Below are 19,850 nucleotides of genomic sequence, written 5' to 3'. Positions count from 1 at the left end.
GTGTCGATGAAAACAGACATATTTTACGAAGGTTAATAGATTTTCCTTTATAAGTAATTTTTTAATTAAATTGTACTGCTTTACACCATGTAGGTATTTTCAGTGTTTTATTTCAAGTGAACACCCATAAAATTTTGTCACGAGCCGCCTCTGACAGAAATACCTCTTCCTATGAGTAAGATGTCGATGATGGGAGAAGTGTAAATAAAACTGCCGTTTTGATAGATTTACGTCTTATAGCTAAAACTTAATATGTACTTACTTTCGAACGTAGAATCCTGAAATGCAATACAGTACGTCATTTTGCTTATAGCTCCATTACACGAGGAAGTCGTATTATATACACCTCTATACACTACAAAATCCCAGATAGCCATCCTCGCGCGTCACAAATGGAGTAAAATACAAGATCCACTTACGTGACACAATCGTATAAGGACTGTACCGTAACGTGACGTGTCTGCTGATGTGGGATTGATAACGGAGTTATCATGGGACCAGACCTCGTATGTTTTATAGTATCTATTACTAGCTGTGCTCCGCAGTTTTACCCGCAGTGCTCCGCTCCTAATGGACTTAGCGTGATGATATAATATAGCCTTCCTCGATAAATAGGCTATGTAACACCGAAATAATTTTTAAAATCGGACCAGTAGTTCCTGAGATTAGCGCGTTCAAACACACAAACTCTTCAGCTTTATATTAGTATTTGTAGTATTACTTCCAGTATGAAACAAAGAGCGCTATATAGCTCGTCTAGTGCTATCACTTTCCCACACTAGAAATACGTCTGCTATAAGACATTGTAGCCCCCCTATTCCCAGTTACCATTGTGCACTATTGATTTGATTTTCCCGTGAGACCTGCATTATGCATAATTGCCTGATTATTTGCCGTTGTATTGATGAGGTCTATGGTGTGATAAATTGAAAGACTTGGTAAAGTTTTTTATCACAGTTCAAAACAACGATCTGTTGAATTTTTTTTTATTGTTACTGTAAATGAAAATAAATTGTAGATTTTCCTTGGAAGGTGTCGTAAAAACCGGCGCCTATTTAAGTTGTGCTCGAAAGGGCCAGAATTTATTTATTTGATGAAAAAGTGGTGCTATAATTTAGACGTTTTGTTATAGATTTCATTGAATAATTCATACTAAAACTTGAAATTACTATCAACAAGGAGTGTTATACTTTTCTCTCTAGTTACTTTTAAGGCAATGTATAACCAGAAACAGCGTGTAACAGGTCCAATATATTATGAAATTGTCTAGTTTTTATTGTTATTGGATAGTTATAAATGGTCGAAATGTCGCTAATCCTAAATTGGAGTGGAAAGTAGGTAATCGCGACGTAAAAGTTAGTGCTAACAGTTTACGAGCGGTGCGAGATTGCTCTGGGCCGGGACGTTAAATGTTTTGTGAACGCGATGTTTGAGGATTGGGTTGGGTAATTTTGGGGGGAAATATAAATATATTCATTACTTACATAAGGAAATATAGATGGTTTCTTTGCAGATAAATGCATTAGTTGGAACTTGGAACTGAACACAAGTAACTCGTCGTTTGATTATATTTATTTATTTATTTTAAGGTTCATCAACAGGTGTTACATTTAATGAATCACATCGAGCACAATAACACATTACAAATAGGTAGCAATGCGCACCTTTATCAGACAATATTAGGGAAAGGAAAATTTTAAAACAACTAAACTCTGCTTTTGTAACTTATGCAATATGCAATTTCATTTATTTGTATGAAATTCTCGTACTTCTTTAGTTTAGTAAATGTAAAAACTAACAAATTGAGATACTCTTTTTTATAAATCGATTAAAGACAATACGCAAATAAAATAAAAGTTCCATTGCGACAGAGTTTAATTGGAAATATAAACTGATCGAATTACTTTTTACCGGTTACATTATACCTTACCGTTCGCGGAAAAGGGTCTGGAGGAATCCTTAGAAATGCTGATTACTTAATTGAATACTTATATATACCTCTTTGATTGTAACAACAGTAAATACTAAATACAAGTTATATTTATTTTTTGTTTTAAATTTCCTTATTTTTGTTTGATGTTTGTTCAGTGGGAATGAATAATTTATTGTTCTATGCTCTTAAAAATCTATTGAGCACAAAAGTCGCTGAACAGTATCTGATGAAATTTGGTTTATAAGTAGGTAGATTATACAAGCAATGCGTAACACGTAGGAATGACTATACTTCTTTTCCATATACAATTGCTCCAACCTAAACTAATCTCTGAGTAATCCACTAGCTGTCATAAATAAAATTATTGCGTTTATCTAATTTATCTGCCATTTAAATTTTTAATTTATAAATATAATCTCGATAAAAAAATTGCTAAAAGAAATGAGAATGTTCGCGCACCGGGCGGCAGAGCTTGTTTCCTGTGCCGAGAAATCTCGTTCCTTCCTCCGACATTAAAGTATCGGGAAATATGTATAATTTATATCTTATAATATGGATAAAATTCCGTATACGAGTAATTTTATGAGGAATTTTGTCAAGCCAATAAGAATCGAAACAAAAAGCAGGAAAGCTTCATCGTTCAAAGTTCATTCAAATATCGTATTAAAATTGATAGGTGTACGATGTAATTATTGCTAAAATTATTATTAAAGTTTATCTAACAATACGTTTCAAGCTTAGGTAAACAATTATACGATATTTTCCTAAAAATTGCAAATATAAAAACACCGAAAGAGATGAGATATAAAATCCTAAAATATAAACTGCATTTCTCTCACTACAAAGCACATACTATTATGTGCTCTTCAAGTGTGATTTATAAAGTGTCCTAGGTGTAAATTTAGAACGGGTTGGTGCAGTAAAAGGTGTAATCAATCTTGGTGCTAAGACGCTGTGTCAAGAGAGTAAACGTTGGTATAAAATTACATATATTTCTCAGGATATTCTCTGCATATGATTAAGTAGACTGACTTCGGTGAATGGGTGAGATTTCAACAAACCCTTCATCCTTGGTTAAACGATATACTTATGTATCTACCTGCGTAGCTTACGAACTTCTTCTTCTTCTTATTGTATTAGGCAATTTAGACTCTCCATAGGTTTGTTAGGAGAAAAGCTATAAAAATATAAATTAATCGTGGAATTGTATGTACCTACGTCCTACGCGTATTTTAGGAAGTCTGCATCATATTAGATCGTTTATATGTGTTCTTCATTTTCAGGAGAGTTCGTATAAAACTTTAAATTATTTGTTCAGAAAATGTTAATATTTTTTCTTCCTTTCATTGCAACCTCATCAAAACTTCTAAAAGTTATTACAGATCGCCTTTCGCTTTTTCCTTATTATCTGAGATCCAGTAAATTACCTACAGAAATGATATTAGACTAATGAGATCTTGTCTCCAAAGATTTGGGACCAATAATTATGTCATTATTTTGAAGTAGGTATAGTTATCTCCTTTTGTAAACGATGGAAGTTTTAAAGATGACCAAAGAAATATATAAAATTAAATTGCTTTGGATAACTAAGAAAGTAAATAGGAACAATCTCTGAGCAATTGGGTCTCATAGTCAATGGTCATATTAGTTTAAGAGCTATCGGTAACGTGATAATCTATACTTATATTATAAAGCTGAAGAGTTTGTTTGAACGCGCTAATCTCAGGAAGTACTGGTCCGATTTGAAAAATTATTTCAGTGTTAGATAGCCCATTTGTCGAGGAAGGCTATAGGCTATATATATCATCACGCTAAGACTAGCAGGAGCGAAGCAATGCGGGTAAAACCGCGGAGCGCAGATAGTAAATAATAAAGATACCAGTTACCGTGGGTTTTGTGAATGAAACGTTTCGTTGAAATCAAAAGTCTTTATCGAAAGCGTATACCATATGTTGTAGTACGTAGGTGTATTACATAATCAGTCCTCTTCAGGCTTTATTCCCACGCAACCTTTAATCTTGTGTAATTCGTATGTAATAAGCTGTTCCTATTTTTTGGTAAGGAGGTATAATTTGTGTCGTGCATAAATTATGATGATTCGATCTGCTACACGTACTTTAGTTGATTGTAATTTTCTGAATTGAGGTGGTTTGAGCATGAGTAAAATTATTATCGTAAGAAAGCGAGTAATTGTTATTAGAATGACGATGTAGTTATATATTTTTAAAGCATTAAAAACAATCATCTTTGTAATCATAACTTACATTTAAAAAGTATATATGGAATGATCTTTTTGTCAACTCATACTTTATAAATATTTTTCGGCTATTCCATTGGTCATCTTCCCCGAAGTTTTAAGTTTGCCTCTACAGGTTTGTCGCTTTCCAAACACATTAGCTTGTTTCATTTAAGATCTTTTGGATGTCCTTTATTAGCCTCGAGTGTAAATATAGCATTATAAAGTCCTTACACATGAACCATAAAGTTGGCCAGTGCGTCTATAAGTTCATGATTCATAGCAATCATTACGACTTATAAAGTGAAAATTATTGACCTATTGCAAAACTGCAGTGGCATTCATTTATGGACCTTTATACGCACTCACGGGATTGCAATTTCATGAACAACGTTAGAGCCAGTGTGTAGTAATGAACTGTCACTTGACTATATTTATTATTTATTACTAACTTGGTTGAATGTTATTTGTTTTGATAGTTATAAGTTGAGTGTCGTTGGACCGATTTTAATGAGTTGTTTAGATGTAATCTATTTGAAACTTGAGTTTGATGGCATGTATAGTCAAATATGTTAAAAGATTTAAATTAGTTGCTCCAAATTATTCTTATATATAAATGTTGGCTTACTTAACAAGTTCGCTTCATTGAAGATCAGGAAAATACGATTTAAAAGCCTCTGCTTTTAAGACCCCTCTGGGTCTTATACTATTCGTCTTTGTTTTGTTTATCAATAATTGTTAGACTGTTATTGTTTACATTTAAAATAATGTCCCATACCGAACTTCGAGATGCATACCTTCGCGAGATAGAGACCTCAACCGACCAAGTCAATAAAACCATATCGTGCTAGCGATGATGTATGTCCTTATTTACGTACCTTGAATGAGCGGACCCGGTTCTGTGTTCGTTACCTACTGGTTGCCGCACCTCAACAAATCACGACTCGATCACGTTTGAATCAACTTACACCTGGCTTAGGAAACGATAATGGATAGCATTTTTACGTCATTTGGTTTTGGTTATATGCGTTGCGTTGTGTTTGTTTACTACGCTTTTATACTTGACTTTGGCATGATTGTTTACGGTGTGCTTTTTTATACTGTCTTGTTCAAAAGCAACAGCAAATCTATAATGTATTAATTTTAATTATTAAGCTATTGCATAGCTTTTATCGCGGGACTTAAGCGCGGGGACCGAATCCAGAAATTGCGTAACGAAAAACCTGACGCTCCCTACTCCGACGGGCACGGAGGTGTGGCTTGAAGGCATGCTATGCAATAGCTTTACCGCGGCAGTCCCCGAGTGCCACACGTCTTTTTTTATATTGAATGCGGTGTAAGCAACTGTTTCAACAGAATACAATATTTTATCGTAAAAATTGTACTACATTTCTGTTGTAAAGTCCTGAGGTTCGAACTTTACGAGTGCAAACAAAAATCAGCACTCTACAACTTTTTATAGTATGTATTGATTGCTAAAGTGTTACGCGCCGTTTTTAGATCGGTCTAGTCAGTAACTTGGTATGCAGAGACCTGGCTGGTTATGGTCATCGTAGTTTTTATAAACACTACTAGCAAACATATGGTCTTGTTTATATTATGATGTTAAAGATTGTGATACTTAGTCAGAGGAAATTGTTATAAAGTTGAATGTAAGTATAGTATTGTTCTAAATAAATATTGTTCAGCATTTCCATTCTGTGCTATAATAACAGATCTACCAAATATGAGACATGTCTGCATCTACTTACCAGTTTTTTTTTCATTCAACGACATTGAAAATAGAAAATTACTAAAAGATACTTGGATTATAAACTGTAAGAAAGTGACTTGGCAGAAACTTGATAAAATATGGCTCTTCTAGACAACAATACTAGAGGTAATACTTAGCAACATAATAATAAACCGCTTAGTGCTCGAGCGTATAGTAACGAATAATGATTTACTTGTAAAGAACCGATTAGTGAAACAGATGTGAAATATCTCATACTCAACGACATATAACAGAAATCCCTCGTATATACCAGAGTTAAGAAGCGTGTGAAGCGAATGATTATTTTCAACTGACTTCAAAAAAATGAGGAGGTTCTCAATTCGACTGTATTTTTTTTTACTTTGTTACCTCATAACTTTCGACTCGATGCACCAATTTTCATGATTCTTTCTTTGTTTTAAAACTAGTGATTTCCAATTGGTCCCAATAAAATTTTGTTCAATGCCAATGAACCTTTTTTTGTGAAAAAATAATTATGTAAATTTAAAAGAAACTAAAACAACACGGGCACATTTTTAATAAAGCGAAGAATGAACCGACGACGCCGTGCATGACGAATTCTGAATGTCGGACAGGCTCGATCGCGTCGAGGTCGCAGACAGGCTCCGAGCCTCCGACCTAATGGATTATGATTGAAGAGGGTCACCCTTTGATGTGGATTGATACTTGTTTGTCGGAACATATGGTACCTGTAGGCTGTAGTAAGGATGTCTTTGGCTGATCTTAAGTGAAAGGTTCAGAACTCGGAATAGTGAAAAGATTGAGGAAAAGTTTTTCTTTTGTAGGATTTTGTCTGATATAAATTACTTTAGCTATTTTTATTTGTAATATAATATAACATTGCCTGTAGCAATTTAAATCTTGTGATAATTTTAAAAAATATCGTACAGCGTGTTCTTCATGAAGTTTTTGGTTATAAAGCAAAATCACCCAAACCATAATAAACTAAAAAGAAAAACGCTAATCTGCTTCGCTAGATCTTTAAAAAGATCGAAATAAGACATCATGTGATATCTAGCGAACTAGATACGAAGTTTAATTTAATTTTAAAGCTTAGATTCAAATGTTTTCTATTTGCTGAGGTTTTCAGTACAAAAAAAAATGGATATCAATTTAAATGATAAAAAAATTAAAAAAAAAAAAAGAAAACGAGGAATTAATTAATAATGTCAAGTATAACTGCCTGGAAACTAAAACTTCAAAGTTCTTTTTCTATTTTAGGTGATTTTAATAAAGATCTTCAACTGGAATCTATAATTAAGTTACTAAATAATTAATACAATAGTTCACATCAATCTCCATATAATCTATTAAACTTTGACCTTTCGACCTATGGGACGAATAGGAAAGGTTAGTTAAATATCATAGTTAGGGAAACTGGGAACCTTTGATATTAATTTGTCTTTGTTTGAAAATTTATTAACCTTTTCATATTGTTTAATTGGATCACAGTATATTCGAGGAATGAGAGAAATTATTTTGGCCGAACACTGATTTTACTCAAGTGTTATTTTTAGGTCTCGATTAATTTGCATGTACCCTATCTCAAAGGCTCGATCTACAAAAATACCGTCTACAGAATGTTTTACTTTCAAATTGTAACTGAATATATCGTTTCTTTTTTCAGGTTAGTAGTATCCCAGAATCAGCGAGCACTCCACATAGTGTTCCCACATCACTTCCTAGACTCGCCTGAGTGGTTTGGCGTGTCTACGGATGAATATTTTCAGGTATTCTATTCATTATTCTTCAATTTTATAATGTGGGGTATTTTATAAGCTAGGGAAAAGTGTATTCCTGTAGGATTATCCTAGGACTAAGTCTTTAATCCTGAACAATCTATGGAAATGTTTACAGCCAGTCTTACGGATATAGTCAGAGGATAAAGAGCAGGTTCTGAACCATTACCTATATTTTGTATTCATGTAACTTTACCTAATTTAGTCACAGACAACTTCAGAATCTTTCGGATTGTAGGTATAAGTGATGATAATTACAATATAATTGAAATAATGTTTCGTATTGGTTGAGATAATTGTTTATTATCTCAATGAATGGTGCGCGGTGTATCCCTTAGATACATAAAACTGAAAGAATAGAATATATTCTATTGCTTTGACGGGATCATGAATGGCCGAGTTGGTCAGGAATCCGCCGCGGATTGGCGTGTAAGGATGCGGGTTTGAATCCCGCCTCGTGATCGATTTTTTCTATTATTTATAAATTTATATTGTATAAGTATTTTTATCATGTTCAAAGTGTAAAATTCTCCAATTTGTTTAGCATATTATAACACTATCGTCTGTGTTACCATGCAGTGCTAAGCAATTTCAGAAACAATGTTTTGCCAATATCTTACATAAGAGAAAGTAGACGATCGACCATTAAATGTGTCACCGATACCATTGTGTGCAAATTATACGCTTAATTTGCTTTATCAATGCTGTTATTGTTTCGTGTTACTTAATGAAGTAATACGTTTTAATTATTTTTATAGGAGGATTTAATGGAAAACATTAGGTGGTCGTAGATGGAATGGATTGTTAAAAGAGCTTTTAGGAGCTGTTATAGTGACTGATTATTCTATAGAAATTCTGGAAGAATAATTTTTGATTGTTGACTTTAATTTCTTGAGGGTTGTATAGAAAGATTTTCTAACGGTGCATTTAGATCAAACGAGCGAATGCTCATTCTAACCCCACTTTGTCAAATTCTTTTAGTGTAAACAGGCGTAGAGCATTCTTAAGTTGTTCTTAGTGCGTTCGAAAAGATCTACGCAATGTTATAATACAACAACACTGAATAAAAGTTATCGTTTACACTAAAATATCACGAAAAATGCTCTTGCTCTAGCTCTATGTTCGTTTGATGTAAATGCACCGTAAGATTGCAAGTCTGTCTGTTGTGTGGCAGAATGACTACGATCCACTTATAAAACCTATAAATTATCTATACTAATATTATAAAGCTGAAGAGTTTGTTTGATCGCGCTAATCTCGTGAACTATTGGTCCGATTTGAATAATTCTTTCGGTGTTAGATAGCCCATTTATCGAGGAAGGCTATAGGCTATATATCATCTCGCTAAAACCAACAGGTAAAACCGCAGAGCACAACTAGTAAATTATAACTACTAAAGTATATCCCAATATATTTACAGGTATCCATAATGGCGATGGAAGAATCGCGAGTGTTAGTATGGCACCGCGACAAGTTAAAGCTGTCGATCATGTCGGATGCATTCCTGCAAGCGGTGTTCGACCACATCCTCGGCAGGGACGTTGTGCACAAGTTGATGCAGGTTTGTGTGTCTGTTCTGGTTGATCTTGGAAATGGATGGTCTGTTTTAGAGAACTGTTGTAGTAGTGGACAGTAGATTGTGTACGTGTCACAATAAATTATCTACTGTTTAAAGAGTTGGGGATTCCATATCTACTTTATTTCTTCTTTTTCGGGAACTTACGTTTTAAATAGTTAATGTAGATTGTAAAAATTGTTATGACATAGTTATTTATTTTATGGGTAAAATTACGCTAAATCGAATACTGCCTTTATTACCAAAATTGGTTGTAAAACGAACAAAGACGTGCAAATAAAATCCACCTTGTAGAAAATAAATCGCATGAGTGGGCAATAAATTTAGTAAATGTAGTACAAAGTTGTAACCTACTTCTCTCCGGGGCTGTGTTAAGGTCGCTTATTGATGTTTTGTTAAACGGTAATAGCTTGTCACGGATTGTAGAGAATATAGTAGGTAATTGTTAAGAAATATAGGATATTTTATAATACGTATGTAATAATTTTCGTGGCTCAGTGTTCGTTAAAAAATTCCTCAATTAGTGACCACCGATTTTTCCTGTTTTTTGTGTTTAATCGATAGCACAAAAATCTGACTAATATCGATCTAATCGTTCCAGATAATAATTTTATTTTTTAAGTCTGTATTAATATCATTACTCTCTTGTATTTATATAACTTTTTTATTCTCATTTATATTTTTATTAAAAGAATTTTTATAATCTTATTAATGTTTTTATCAAAAAAATCCGCAGGTGAGCGAAACGATGGCTGTCAGCAACGGTCACTTACCAAACAGTTATGAGGAAGGCGAAGACAAGCCGATGTTGATCGTTAAGAAAAGCGGTGATGGACCCGGCATCACGGCATTGTTGAATCGACAGTTGCAAGGTGAGATGGGAGGAAAAAATCACAAAAAATACAAAAATAAAATTTTTCGATTTTTTTTTTTTATTGGAAAAATATATCGAATAGGAAGGGAGTTTTGCTATGGGGTATGGTCGGTTTTAAAATGGGAAATTAGATCTAAAAACACTATTCTTTAAAAAAAATAACAAATAGAATACAGAAAGATATAAATTGAGTCTGAATGCGTTTCATATGATTTTGTGGTCGAACTTTAATTACGAAGTTAGACAAAAAATCACATCTGTTCACTGTTCGACTTTCTTAAAAGAAAAAGTAGGTGATTAGCCAGTATCATGGAGGCGGTAATAAAACAAATTCTTTTTATGAAATTTATACCAGCAGTTGTAGTTATTACCTTCAAACATACAAACTGTTTTATGATTTATCTGTATATTATTATTTTCCTTTTAAAATGAGCTTTCGTAATGCTATTCATGTTGTATTTGATCGTAAAAGCTATGTAGTGTATGTGAAGATTGAGATCAAAGCTAAATTCATACCCGTTTGAAAAAAATAAACATTTAAAAAACATTATTTTATACAACATATTTCGTTTATGAATTTAGCTTAATTTCATTGCCCTCGTGAAGTCATTTTGAGCATGTAATTTTTTTAAATAGTCATTAATTTTAAAAATTTGCAATTTTTTTTTTTATGAAATGACATCAAGTTAATTGCAGTACCCAACTTTTCTAAACTACGACATAGGATTCACTGCCATTTAAAAGTCTGTATTTATTTTGAAAACATTGAAATAGTGTTTTAATATAATTAAATATTTTCCCCATTTCACACATTACCGTACAAATTCATTACATAAGATATCGCATGGCAATGTTTACCTTAAAGCTAACTAAATAAGGTCCATATTACTGTGCAGGCGAACACGCGCCATTACTCTGCGCGCCCCCAACGCAAGAATGCTGAACTACGAACCCTACCTTATGTCCTTTTTCCTTTTATATTTTTTCCTTTTAATCTTTCAAATAGTACAATCGCTTTAACAAATTAAATATGAATTAAAAAACATAAATGTACATTCTGTACGTAAAAAAATCGAAGTGTCAAATTAGTTGACATGCGAATTATTGCCAGCAACAAAAAATGTTTTGATAACTTTAAAACAATTGTACTATTTGATTGCTTATAAATCACAAGTATATTAACATTATATTCCATGTGTTTGTGTTTCTGAGTCAAATAAACTTTATTTTATTTATTTATTTTATTATTTACTAACGTATTCAAATTGAAACAAAATTTTTTATCCGGCTTTTATATATAAAAAAATATCAATATTCCTAATCCGTCCTTTGATATCCAAATTAACGAATTTATTTTTTATATTGGTATTGCTCAATTATTATATGTGATTGGTGTGTAATTAATATGGCTTCATATGTGTACTTGGTTTTTATTTTTATGACGAAACGCACATTTATGTACCTTTATTATAATTATAATATAATTAACATTGTATTATTCATAACATATGCAATTTATATTTAGTTTAGATTAAGTTTATAAAGTACAATATACACGTAAGTATTTTGAGTATTAACGCACAGTATCATTAATATTAGGACATTATATTATCAATTATATGATATTAATATAAGTAAATAAGTAGATGTTATTGACGAAGCTTAATGATTTATAATTAAATAATAAGATATTACGTCTATTATTAAAAATTAAACGTAATAGCAATTTGATACGTTTTAAAATAGTATTATTAAGTTTCGTCAATTGACAAAAACATATTTAAGTGTTGCATGCTATGAAAATATTTTGGTGTATCTGTATGCTTCCATAATATGAATAAAGATGAGTTCACGCATTCCTCGACCATAATACGATATTTTCGTTAGGTTATCTTCACACGGTACTACAATATTTTCATCTTTGTTCATACTAAATATAAACTATATTTATTATTACAAATAGTATTTTGGGTCGAGATAACACGCTTGGCTGTCATTGTTGTCTATGTATACGCCATCGTAGTTCATGTAGTGATGCACAGATGTCGCTTTTATCAAACATTAAAAAAAATTGTGTTACCATATTTCAACTTGCTTTTCGCGATAAGTGTTACTATAAAAAAGAAAAGTGATTTAATGACTCGTCAAGTTAAGTGTATCTTGACCTATCACAACAATGCTTTAATATGATCCTGTTACCTTGAATATATTTAATTATAATAACAATTGATATTAATCTAGTATTATCCCTCGTGTCTCCTTTCCGTTGTAATCCTATGCATGTTTGGAAGACTCGAGTTATTCAGGTAATGCTTATTTTATTATTTTTTTCCAAATTTAAGTTTCTTCTTTCTTCAAAATTAATAAACAGGTTTTAACGAAAAGCAAGTTGAAAATCATCAAACCACACTCCCTTTATCAAGAGCTACTCCATTGTCATTCATATATTATGTATCGCTCTATATTTTATATTTTTAACGTTCATTTAATTACCATTCAAACATGATAATTAGTTAAATTATAATAATTGTCTCAATTAACTTGAATATTCTGCATATATTATACATGACGACAACGAACTGATGCTTATACTATATAAACGAAAAGTAAATGATCAAAGAAACGATATAAAAAGGTAGATAATAATAAATTTAATCGTAATTTTATAATTTTCCAGCAACAGATCCGAACGCATGGCGCCTGGGCAGAATCGAAGAGACAGACCACGAGACGCCGGTCTGAGGTCACGCATTGCACCTAGCGGTCCGACCGCGGAGACGCGATTACCGTTAGGGCAAGTCTGCACATGGCGGCCACAGACTATACACGGACTTTATCGCGTCTGTGGACGCCGCTTTGTTCCTACGTTGACAGTGACAGATGACAGCTGACAGATTCGTTGTGGTCATAGATAACAACATGGATTGGTTGTGTGTGAAAAAGTCTACTACCATAAACATTCGGCAGTGGAGTTCGGTTCGAGGGAGAATTTGTGTAAAAAAAGTCTACAGGGCTGTCCCCGTTAAAGAAATAAAAAAGGCTCGAAGCGATTTCACCGCCATTTGTTTGGCAGCTAGTGACTAGTACACTAATTTGAATGGTATTGCGTAAGAATAAAATATTTCGACGACGTACATTAGGTTTTAAATGGCTTTAATATCGTTGCGTTGACGCTTCGCTTTATCGTATATGTTTTTTTGTTATTTGAAAAATGATTTTGGTTGAACTTGTGATTGATTGGATCTCTCTAGTTGTATTGGACGTTATTTTCTTATAATAATATTATACGACCGTGTCGCGGAGATATTTTCTTATATTGGATAGATTACAAGCTTATTTTGTACGTGGGAAGCAATATTTTTGGGTTTATTTACATATTTATAAGCTTCGCGATACAAGGAGTCTATGTATAAATTGACACAAACGAAAAATATTATTTTGTGTACACATTTATGTAGATAGAGAGAACTAGGAAACGTAGTTATTGGACTGACGTACTTTTTCAAGGCGGAGTTAAATATTGTATATAATAAGTGTCTATGTACAAAATTAGTTTCGAATAACGTAAATGTCGTTGCTAGTGAGATAGTTAATGAACAAAATTGAAGTACTATTGAATTGACTTGATATAAAAAGGGATGGTAATGGATGCGTTGACAAGGGTTGCCAATTTTCTTAATGTGTACAGCTAAATAAATAATTAATAGGGAGAATAGCATTAATCTGTTAAAGATAATTCAAAATTACATGCGGACAAGAAATTCACACATAACATAATATATAGTTCAATTGTACAAAAAGAACAACCATCCTGGCCTATTATTATTTTAAATATCAATGATAAATATGACCTCTTAGTACCCACCGCCCAAATGAGTGTTATATGGTTGGTACTAAAACGTCATATTATTTATAACTTATACCCGGCGCGGCCTAAGATGATCCCTATGACAGTTCGTCTTAGTGATTGCTCGTATGATGGATCGTGTCGATACTTTACTATTTTATAGGCAAAGGCGTGGTTTGCATGCAGCCACGTCGGTAAACATGTTTTTACAAATATTATAAAATGAATTTTTAACGTCTATTATGTAAACGAAACGGTAAGTAAAACGAAAGTTTTCTAAAACATAAAAATGCACCTTATCATTTTCTCGTAATTTTTAACCCGTTTAACACAGTGTTATATTATTTTATCATGAAAATGGAATCCCCCATTTAATTTTTCTAAAACTTATATTATCATAGGTAAGTAAATTAACGCGAACGGAAATTAATTAATTAATTATGCTGCGATCTTCTGTTCCATTCAATAGTGAATGAACTATAGCTTAAGCATGGAAAAAATGTGAACTCGTTTCCATTATCGAAATTTGTTTATCGATACTTTCCGCACTAGTCGATAAATGCCAACGATGTAAGTTTTGAAGGACGTAAACGTAAAGTCAGATTGATATAATTTCTCGTAAATGTTAAGAATTGTTATAATGCCAACGGAATATCATTGTAATAGCATAAAGCTACGTAAAAATTAATAAATGCCATTTTTAGACGCCTCCAATACGTTTCTAATTTAATGGTGACGCCATTACAAGTTTGTCTCTTGAGAATAACTGTCAGTGTCATAGGGATCATCTTAGGCCGCGCCGGGTATAACAAGAAGGTTGGCAACCCTAGGATTGACAAAAGTGAAGTGGGTATCAACTTTGACATTGTATAAAATACCTATTTATTTAAATCTACTTCCTGCTCATATAACCTACTCTTCACTTAAAAATAAGAGGTGTATCGTAGTTTCAGTCATCTTTAAGTTAATTGTTCCTTCAAAAATATTTTAGTTTCAAATATTACATTCTTCACTCAAGTCAGACGCCCACTGGCCACTATGCATCTCTTATCATAAAAAAATAACATTATCAAAAATCTTACGCACAAGATCTTTCTCGACTACTTCTAAACTCATGTAAACCATCAATAATTGTTTTGAAAATTGTTCTCCCGAATAGCAATTAGTCATTAACGATAATGAACTTACAAAAGTGCCCATTAAATGCAATAAGTGAATATAACTACTAACGTTGACTGTGTTAGATAAATAATTTGACATTCCAAATTTTTTTTTATAGCTTGAAATTGCGAATGAAAACGTGAATTGATTTAGAAATTATTTTAGAAGTGAACGTGTTAATTTTTACTTTAATGATTTCGCGCCAAAAGTATTTGTTCAATAACATAATGGAACATGCGCAAGTTAATGTCATTTTTTACGCGCGCTCATTCCAAGTACAAGTATTGCCTTAATAATCTATAAATGTATTTTTTTGTTTTTTTTTTATGCCAATGCAAATGGTATTAAAATTGCATTTTTAAATCAATTCACCGTTTAGTAATTACTATTAATAATATAGATTATCATAAATGCACTGCCATTGCAAATGTATGTGATTTGTTATATGCCGAAGTGTGTAATATTGGATCTCAATGGATGACGAAATTTGATAGGTTACTTGGAGATTATGTTTCGCTTGATGTTCTCTATACTATATTTCTTCGAATACACACAGGAAAAATGTTTGAAATAAGGCCCGATAAATCGTTGTGAACATCCAGCCAAACCTAGCCTACATGTAATGATAGGTACTATAAGAAATTTTAATTATTTTAATGCACAAAAATCAACAAAAATGTAGATAAAAATATGTTGTTTTTTTTTTCTGAATTGCATAACAAGTTGTTCAATAGTAAGTGTTGACATTAACAAAAGGTACGATTTTTCTGCTCTAGTTAACACGTTGCATAAAGAAAATGTCTCTTAACTTCAGAGACTCGGAAAGGTTGTTTCTCTGTGAAGAACAATTAATTTTCTTTATTCTGTCCTCAGCTGTGATTGCCATAATCAAGATTTTACATTTATCGTGTTTTTAAATTATTAATTCAAAATTACCATTTTTCTGTTACGATAATAATATATTATTTACTAGATTTAATAATATATTATTTACACAGTTAAAGCATTATTTTTCATTGAATAAATCTACTGAGTTACAGATTAATAAAATTACAATTACATATTCTTGTTACATTATTTCTTGGTTTGAAAAATAAAGTGTGCATTAAAATATTTTTAATTTCTTACACGACTATAACTGTTGTATAAAATAAAGGTTATCAAAGTATAAGTTTTACTTTGAAGTCACCTTTAGAATGCCTTAATGATTTGCCATGTGTGATATATGTAAATTATGTGTGGGTGATCACTTGAATCATTGTAGTACATGTTAATGAGATAGAAAATAAAATACCTTATGAATTGTGTACATATTGTTTTATTTACCCATTTTTGGTTTGCTTTTAAATTAATATGGAATAACAAATGTGTAGAATTAAATTGATCTGCAAACGATTTGATAATTATTAGACACATTATTTGTACAGATGGCAACAATTAGATTAGGTTTTGAGCAACTATAGCTGCAACGCAACAACCATACAAGTTAAAAATAAATTATTATTAGGTGCCTATATTATTTCCTTAAATTCAAAAACTAATTTGATATATTTAAATTTCAGAAACATACCTTTGTCTTATATAACTGGTATGTATGGTAAAAGTAGATAAGATATCAAACAGCATATGCCAATTAAAATAAAAATGAAACAAGAATTTTAAATGTAGCTTTTTTATGAATGTTTTAAATATAAATTGCATTCTTAAAAGATAGGAAGCTATAGTTAAAACAGTGCTGCTCTTTACAAAATTCCCAATGCTTAATTAATTATTTTTATTTGTCCTTAACTTAGTAAAAGCCTTCCTAGTCTATAATATAGGTTTTATCTGAATATTATATTGCTTATATTGCTTGATGCATCACATTTCATTGCTGATCTTTGACACAAGATTATAAAAATTATTTTAATTTCTAGGTTTTTAAACAAACATTTTATATTTGTTTTCCTTATAAAAATAGCGATAGCTTTAACCTGTAGGGCAACTACTTTAGTTATGTATTAAGGTAAGTTTTTAGCTACAGGGTACAATAATCTCATCACTCGTGTAACAATAAAACTAGTCTGACAGTAATTGTAAAATTATATATTAAATGTTCTGACACTAACAGCCCAATAAATAATCTAAACAAATTATTATAAATATAAATATATTAAGTGAATATCCCTCACAACTCATTTTAAAATAAATAAATGCATTCAAAATATATCTTATTAAAGTTATCACGAATCGTCAAATGTCATGCGTCCCACGCCATGACTCTTTATGTACCTTCTATATTGCTTGTATTTATTATTTTCTGCTAGTGCTTTCTTAGTTTCTAAATCTTTAATTTCTTTCCAAATGATAAAGTTCTCTTTTATCCATAGTTCCTCATCAAGGAATGATTGTTTTTCATCATCTTCTAAAGCATCAAATTGATGCTGTCCAAGCTGCATATTTTTTCTAATTAAATATAATTTCTCTTCATCGCCATATGGCTTTTTTAAAATTGTGAAATTCCATAACCATCTTAAATACCAGTAAATATAATAAGACACTGTATATGGCAATAATATTAACTGTATCCATAAAATATCTTTAATCTCTGGTTTTGCATATGCACCTTTAATATCCATATTTTCTTCTATAACTCTTCTGACTATCCTGTCCTGTTCCTCTTTTTGTTCTGCTTTACTTTTCTTATTTCTGCCTTTGCCCTGAGAATCTTTGATTTCTGTCTTGGCCATATCCATCGCTCTGTTTCTATACTTAGGTACAGTCATGAAGTATTTGATGGCTGTATCATATTTAGACCAAGCGCTATAGTACTGTATTACAGATATGATTGTGATAGTAACTGCGAGGACAATTCTTACGTCGACTTTAGGTGCCATCCGCCGCCTGTAATATCTGTAGTAGTGAGCATAGTATTCTTGTGGATTGTCCAACATGTAGTCGTAGTCAGATCGAGCTTCATCGTCTCGTAAGATCTCATAAGCAGTCGCGATTTGCTTGAATTTCTCTGCGGCTTCTTTTTTCGCTTCCTCGCCTCGATGCAAGTCGGGATGGACCTTTCGGGCCAATTGTCTATAGCTCTTACCGATTTCATTCTTGGTTGCCTCTCTTGTTACGCCTAAAACTTCGTAGCAATTTTCTTTACCGCAGTAAATACCTTCAAGTAGATGATCGTGGCCGAAAGCGACAGTTATGTGACATATTATAAACACAAGAATAAAACGTTTGTAATAACACAACATTGTTATTATTTTACATCAACTTTGTTTTGAAAATATAAAAAACTAAGTCACTATGTTAAAAATGAATAAAAATAAAACGAAAATCGAATCGAATCTAAGCACCGCAAGCACAGCTGGCTCATGTCAGTTTGAACTTTTATAAAATAATGTCAACGTCACATCGACGTCAGCTTATTTTTTTTGAGGTGTAAAAAAACGTAAAAAAGTACTTAGGTACTCCCACCACAGACTCCCACGAGATAATCTTACAAAACGTACAAAACTGTTGCGCTAATTTTCTTCAAAGGTTGAAAAACGTAAAAATGTTATAAAGTGAAAATAAGTGAGAATGGTTTCCTAATACAATAGGGAATGTGCGTGTATTTTTTTTTAATAAACTTTATTAACTACTTCATAATGAAGCTCCTGTAAATATTTTTTGATAGTATTTAAAATTCATTGAGAAATCAATTTCTAAAAAGTCCTAAAAAAGTCTGGGAAAATCAAATATATAAAACGCGACACCATTGGTCAGAGCAAATGCATGAACTATGACGTAACGACGTACGATAATGCTTATTGATCATAAACCATGAATACTACTATGAGGAAAATTCAGACATTTGTGCTATAATGTATAAGTCGCGTCAAGTAAAAAGAACGCTGACGGTTAAGCTGCGCATTGGCGATTTATCGGTCTATTTGGTATTATGAGGTGGTATAAGAATAACAAATAGGTAGTTGAGAAGCCACGATTCGCGAGCCTAGTTCAAAAATAAAATAATCGGCACATAGCTTACGTGCAAAACTCGATCCATGCGCAAACACACCTAATCAGTCCATCACTTTCATCCAGCGTTCTTTTTACGTGACGCGTACTGTACACAAGGATTTTGCCATCAAAAAATATAAAATACTAGAAGTAGAAAACAATATCTGATTGAAAAATGTACAGATTGTTGGTGTATGCTATTTTTCTTCTATTGTTTAAAGATATAATAAAAAAACAACATTTAAAATGATTTTTTTTTTTTATTAATAAATCCACTAGCTATAATCACTACATACAAGGTGGGCCAAAAGAAATCACCCTATTGGAAGATGCTCTCATTTTTGCAAATGGCCGCCAATGTCAAATCTGTTTTGACATTTGTGTACTAGACATATTATGTAGAATACAAGTGAACAAGCCATGGAGCGTTACAGTCCCCAAGAACGCGGAATAATCGTGTCCATTTTTTTGCGTAACAATTCGTCGCCGATTCCCTGGCCGTCCGACACCGACTGCGCAAACACTGCGCCGTTTGGACACCAACCTTGAAGAGTATGGGACCACACGAGACGTTGCCAAGAGTGGCCGGACCCGGAGCGCCCGTTCTGCCGAGAATATCGCCGCTGTTGCCGAGGGTGTCGAGCTGTCGCCGGAAACATGCTACGGCCACGGTGCACGCTATAGGGCCATGTTGACTGAGTTTTTTTCTGCCGCAATTGG

At 32.4% G+C, this 19,850-nt stretch overlaps 2 protein-coding genes across 3 annotated transcripts in view; one reads left to right on the top strand and one right to left on the bottom strand.

The window, feature by feature from the left end:
- The window catches only part of LOC123696614 (blood vessel epicardial substance), a 42,789-nt gene extending 28,951 nt beyond the window's left edge, over positions 1-13,838 (top strand). Inside the window, exons 3-6 of one of the 2 annotated variants that reach the window (XM_045642923.1) lie at positions 7,571-7,673; positions 9,103-9,243; positions 9,995-10,130; positions 12,810-13,838. In XM_045642923.1, coding sequence (XP_045498879.1) covers positions 7,571-7,673; positions 9,103-9,243; positions 9,995-10,130; positions 12,810-12,874 — 445 coding nt within the window. In that variant the 3' untranslated portion in view covers positions 12,875-13,838. Of the gene's footprint in view, positions 1-7,570; positions 7,674-9,102; positions 9,244-9,994; positions 10,131-11,028; positions 11,258-12,809 lie in introns of those variants that run through there. The other variant, XM_045642924.1, reaches the window with a different exon arrangement.
- Positions 13,839-16,986: 3,148 nt separating this feature from the next.
- LOC123696884 (dnaJ homolog subfamily C member 25 homolog) lies at positions 16,987-18,520 on the bottom strand. Its single transcript, XM_045643265.1, has one exon. It carries the CDS (start codon positions 18,377-18,379, stop codon positions 17,363-17,365), a length of 1,017 nt encoding a protein of 338 aa, XP_045499221.1. The 5' UTR covers positions 18,380-18,520; the 3' UTR covers positions 16,987-17,362.
- Positions 18,521-19,850: the final 1,330 nt, after the last annotated feature.

The sequence above is a fragment of the Colias croceus genome, chromosome 13, assembly GCF_905220415.1.
Source record: "Colias croceus chromosome 13, ilColCroc2.1".
NCBI classification, from domain to species: domain Eukaryota; kingdom Metazoa; phylum Arthropoda; class Insecta; order Lepidoptera; family Pieridae; genus Colias; species Colias croceus.
The sequence above is the reverse complement of the archived record's forward strand: the minus strand, read 5'-3'. Positions and strand labels throughout refer to the sequence as shown.

Excerpts from the sequence above, each read along its gene's own strand:
- LOC123696884 (XM_045643265.1), bottom strand. The coding sequence starts at position 18,379 with ATGTTGTGTTATTACAAACGTTTTATTCTTGTGTTTATAATATGTCAC.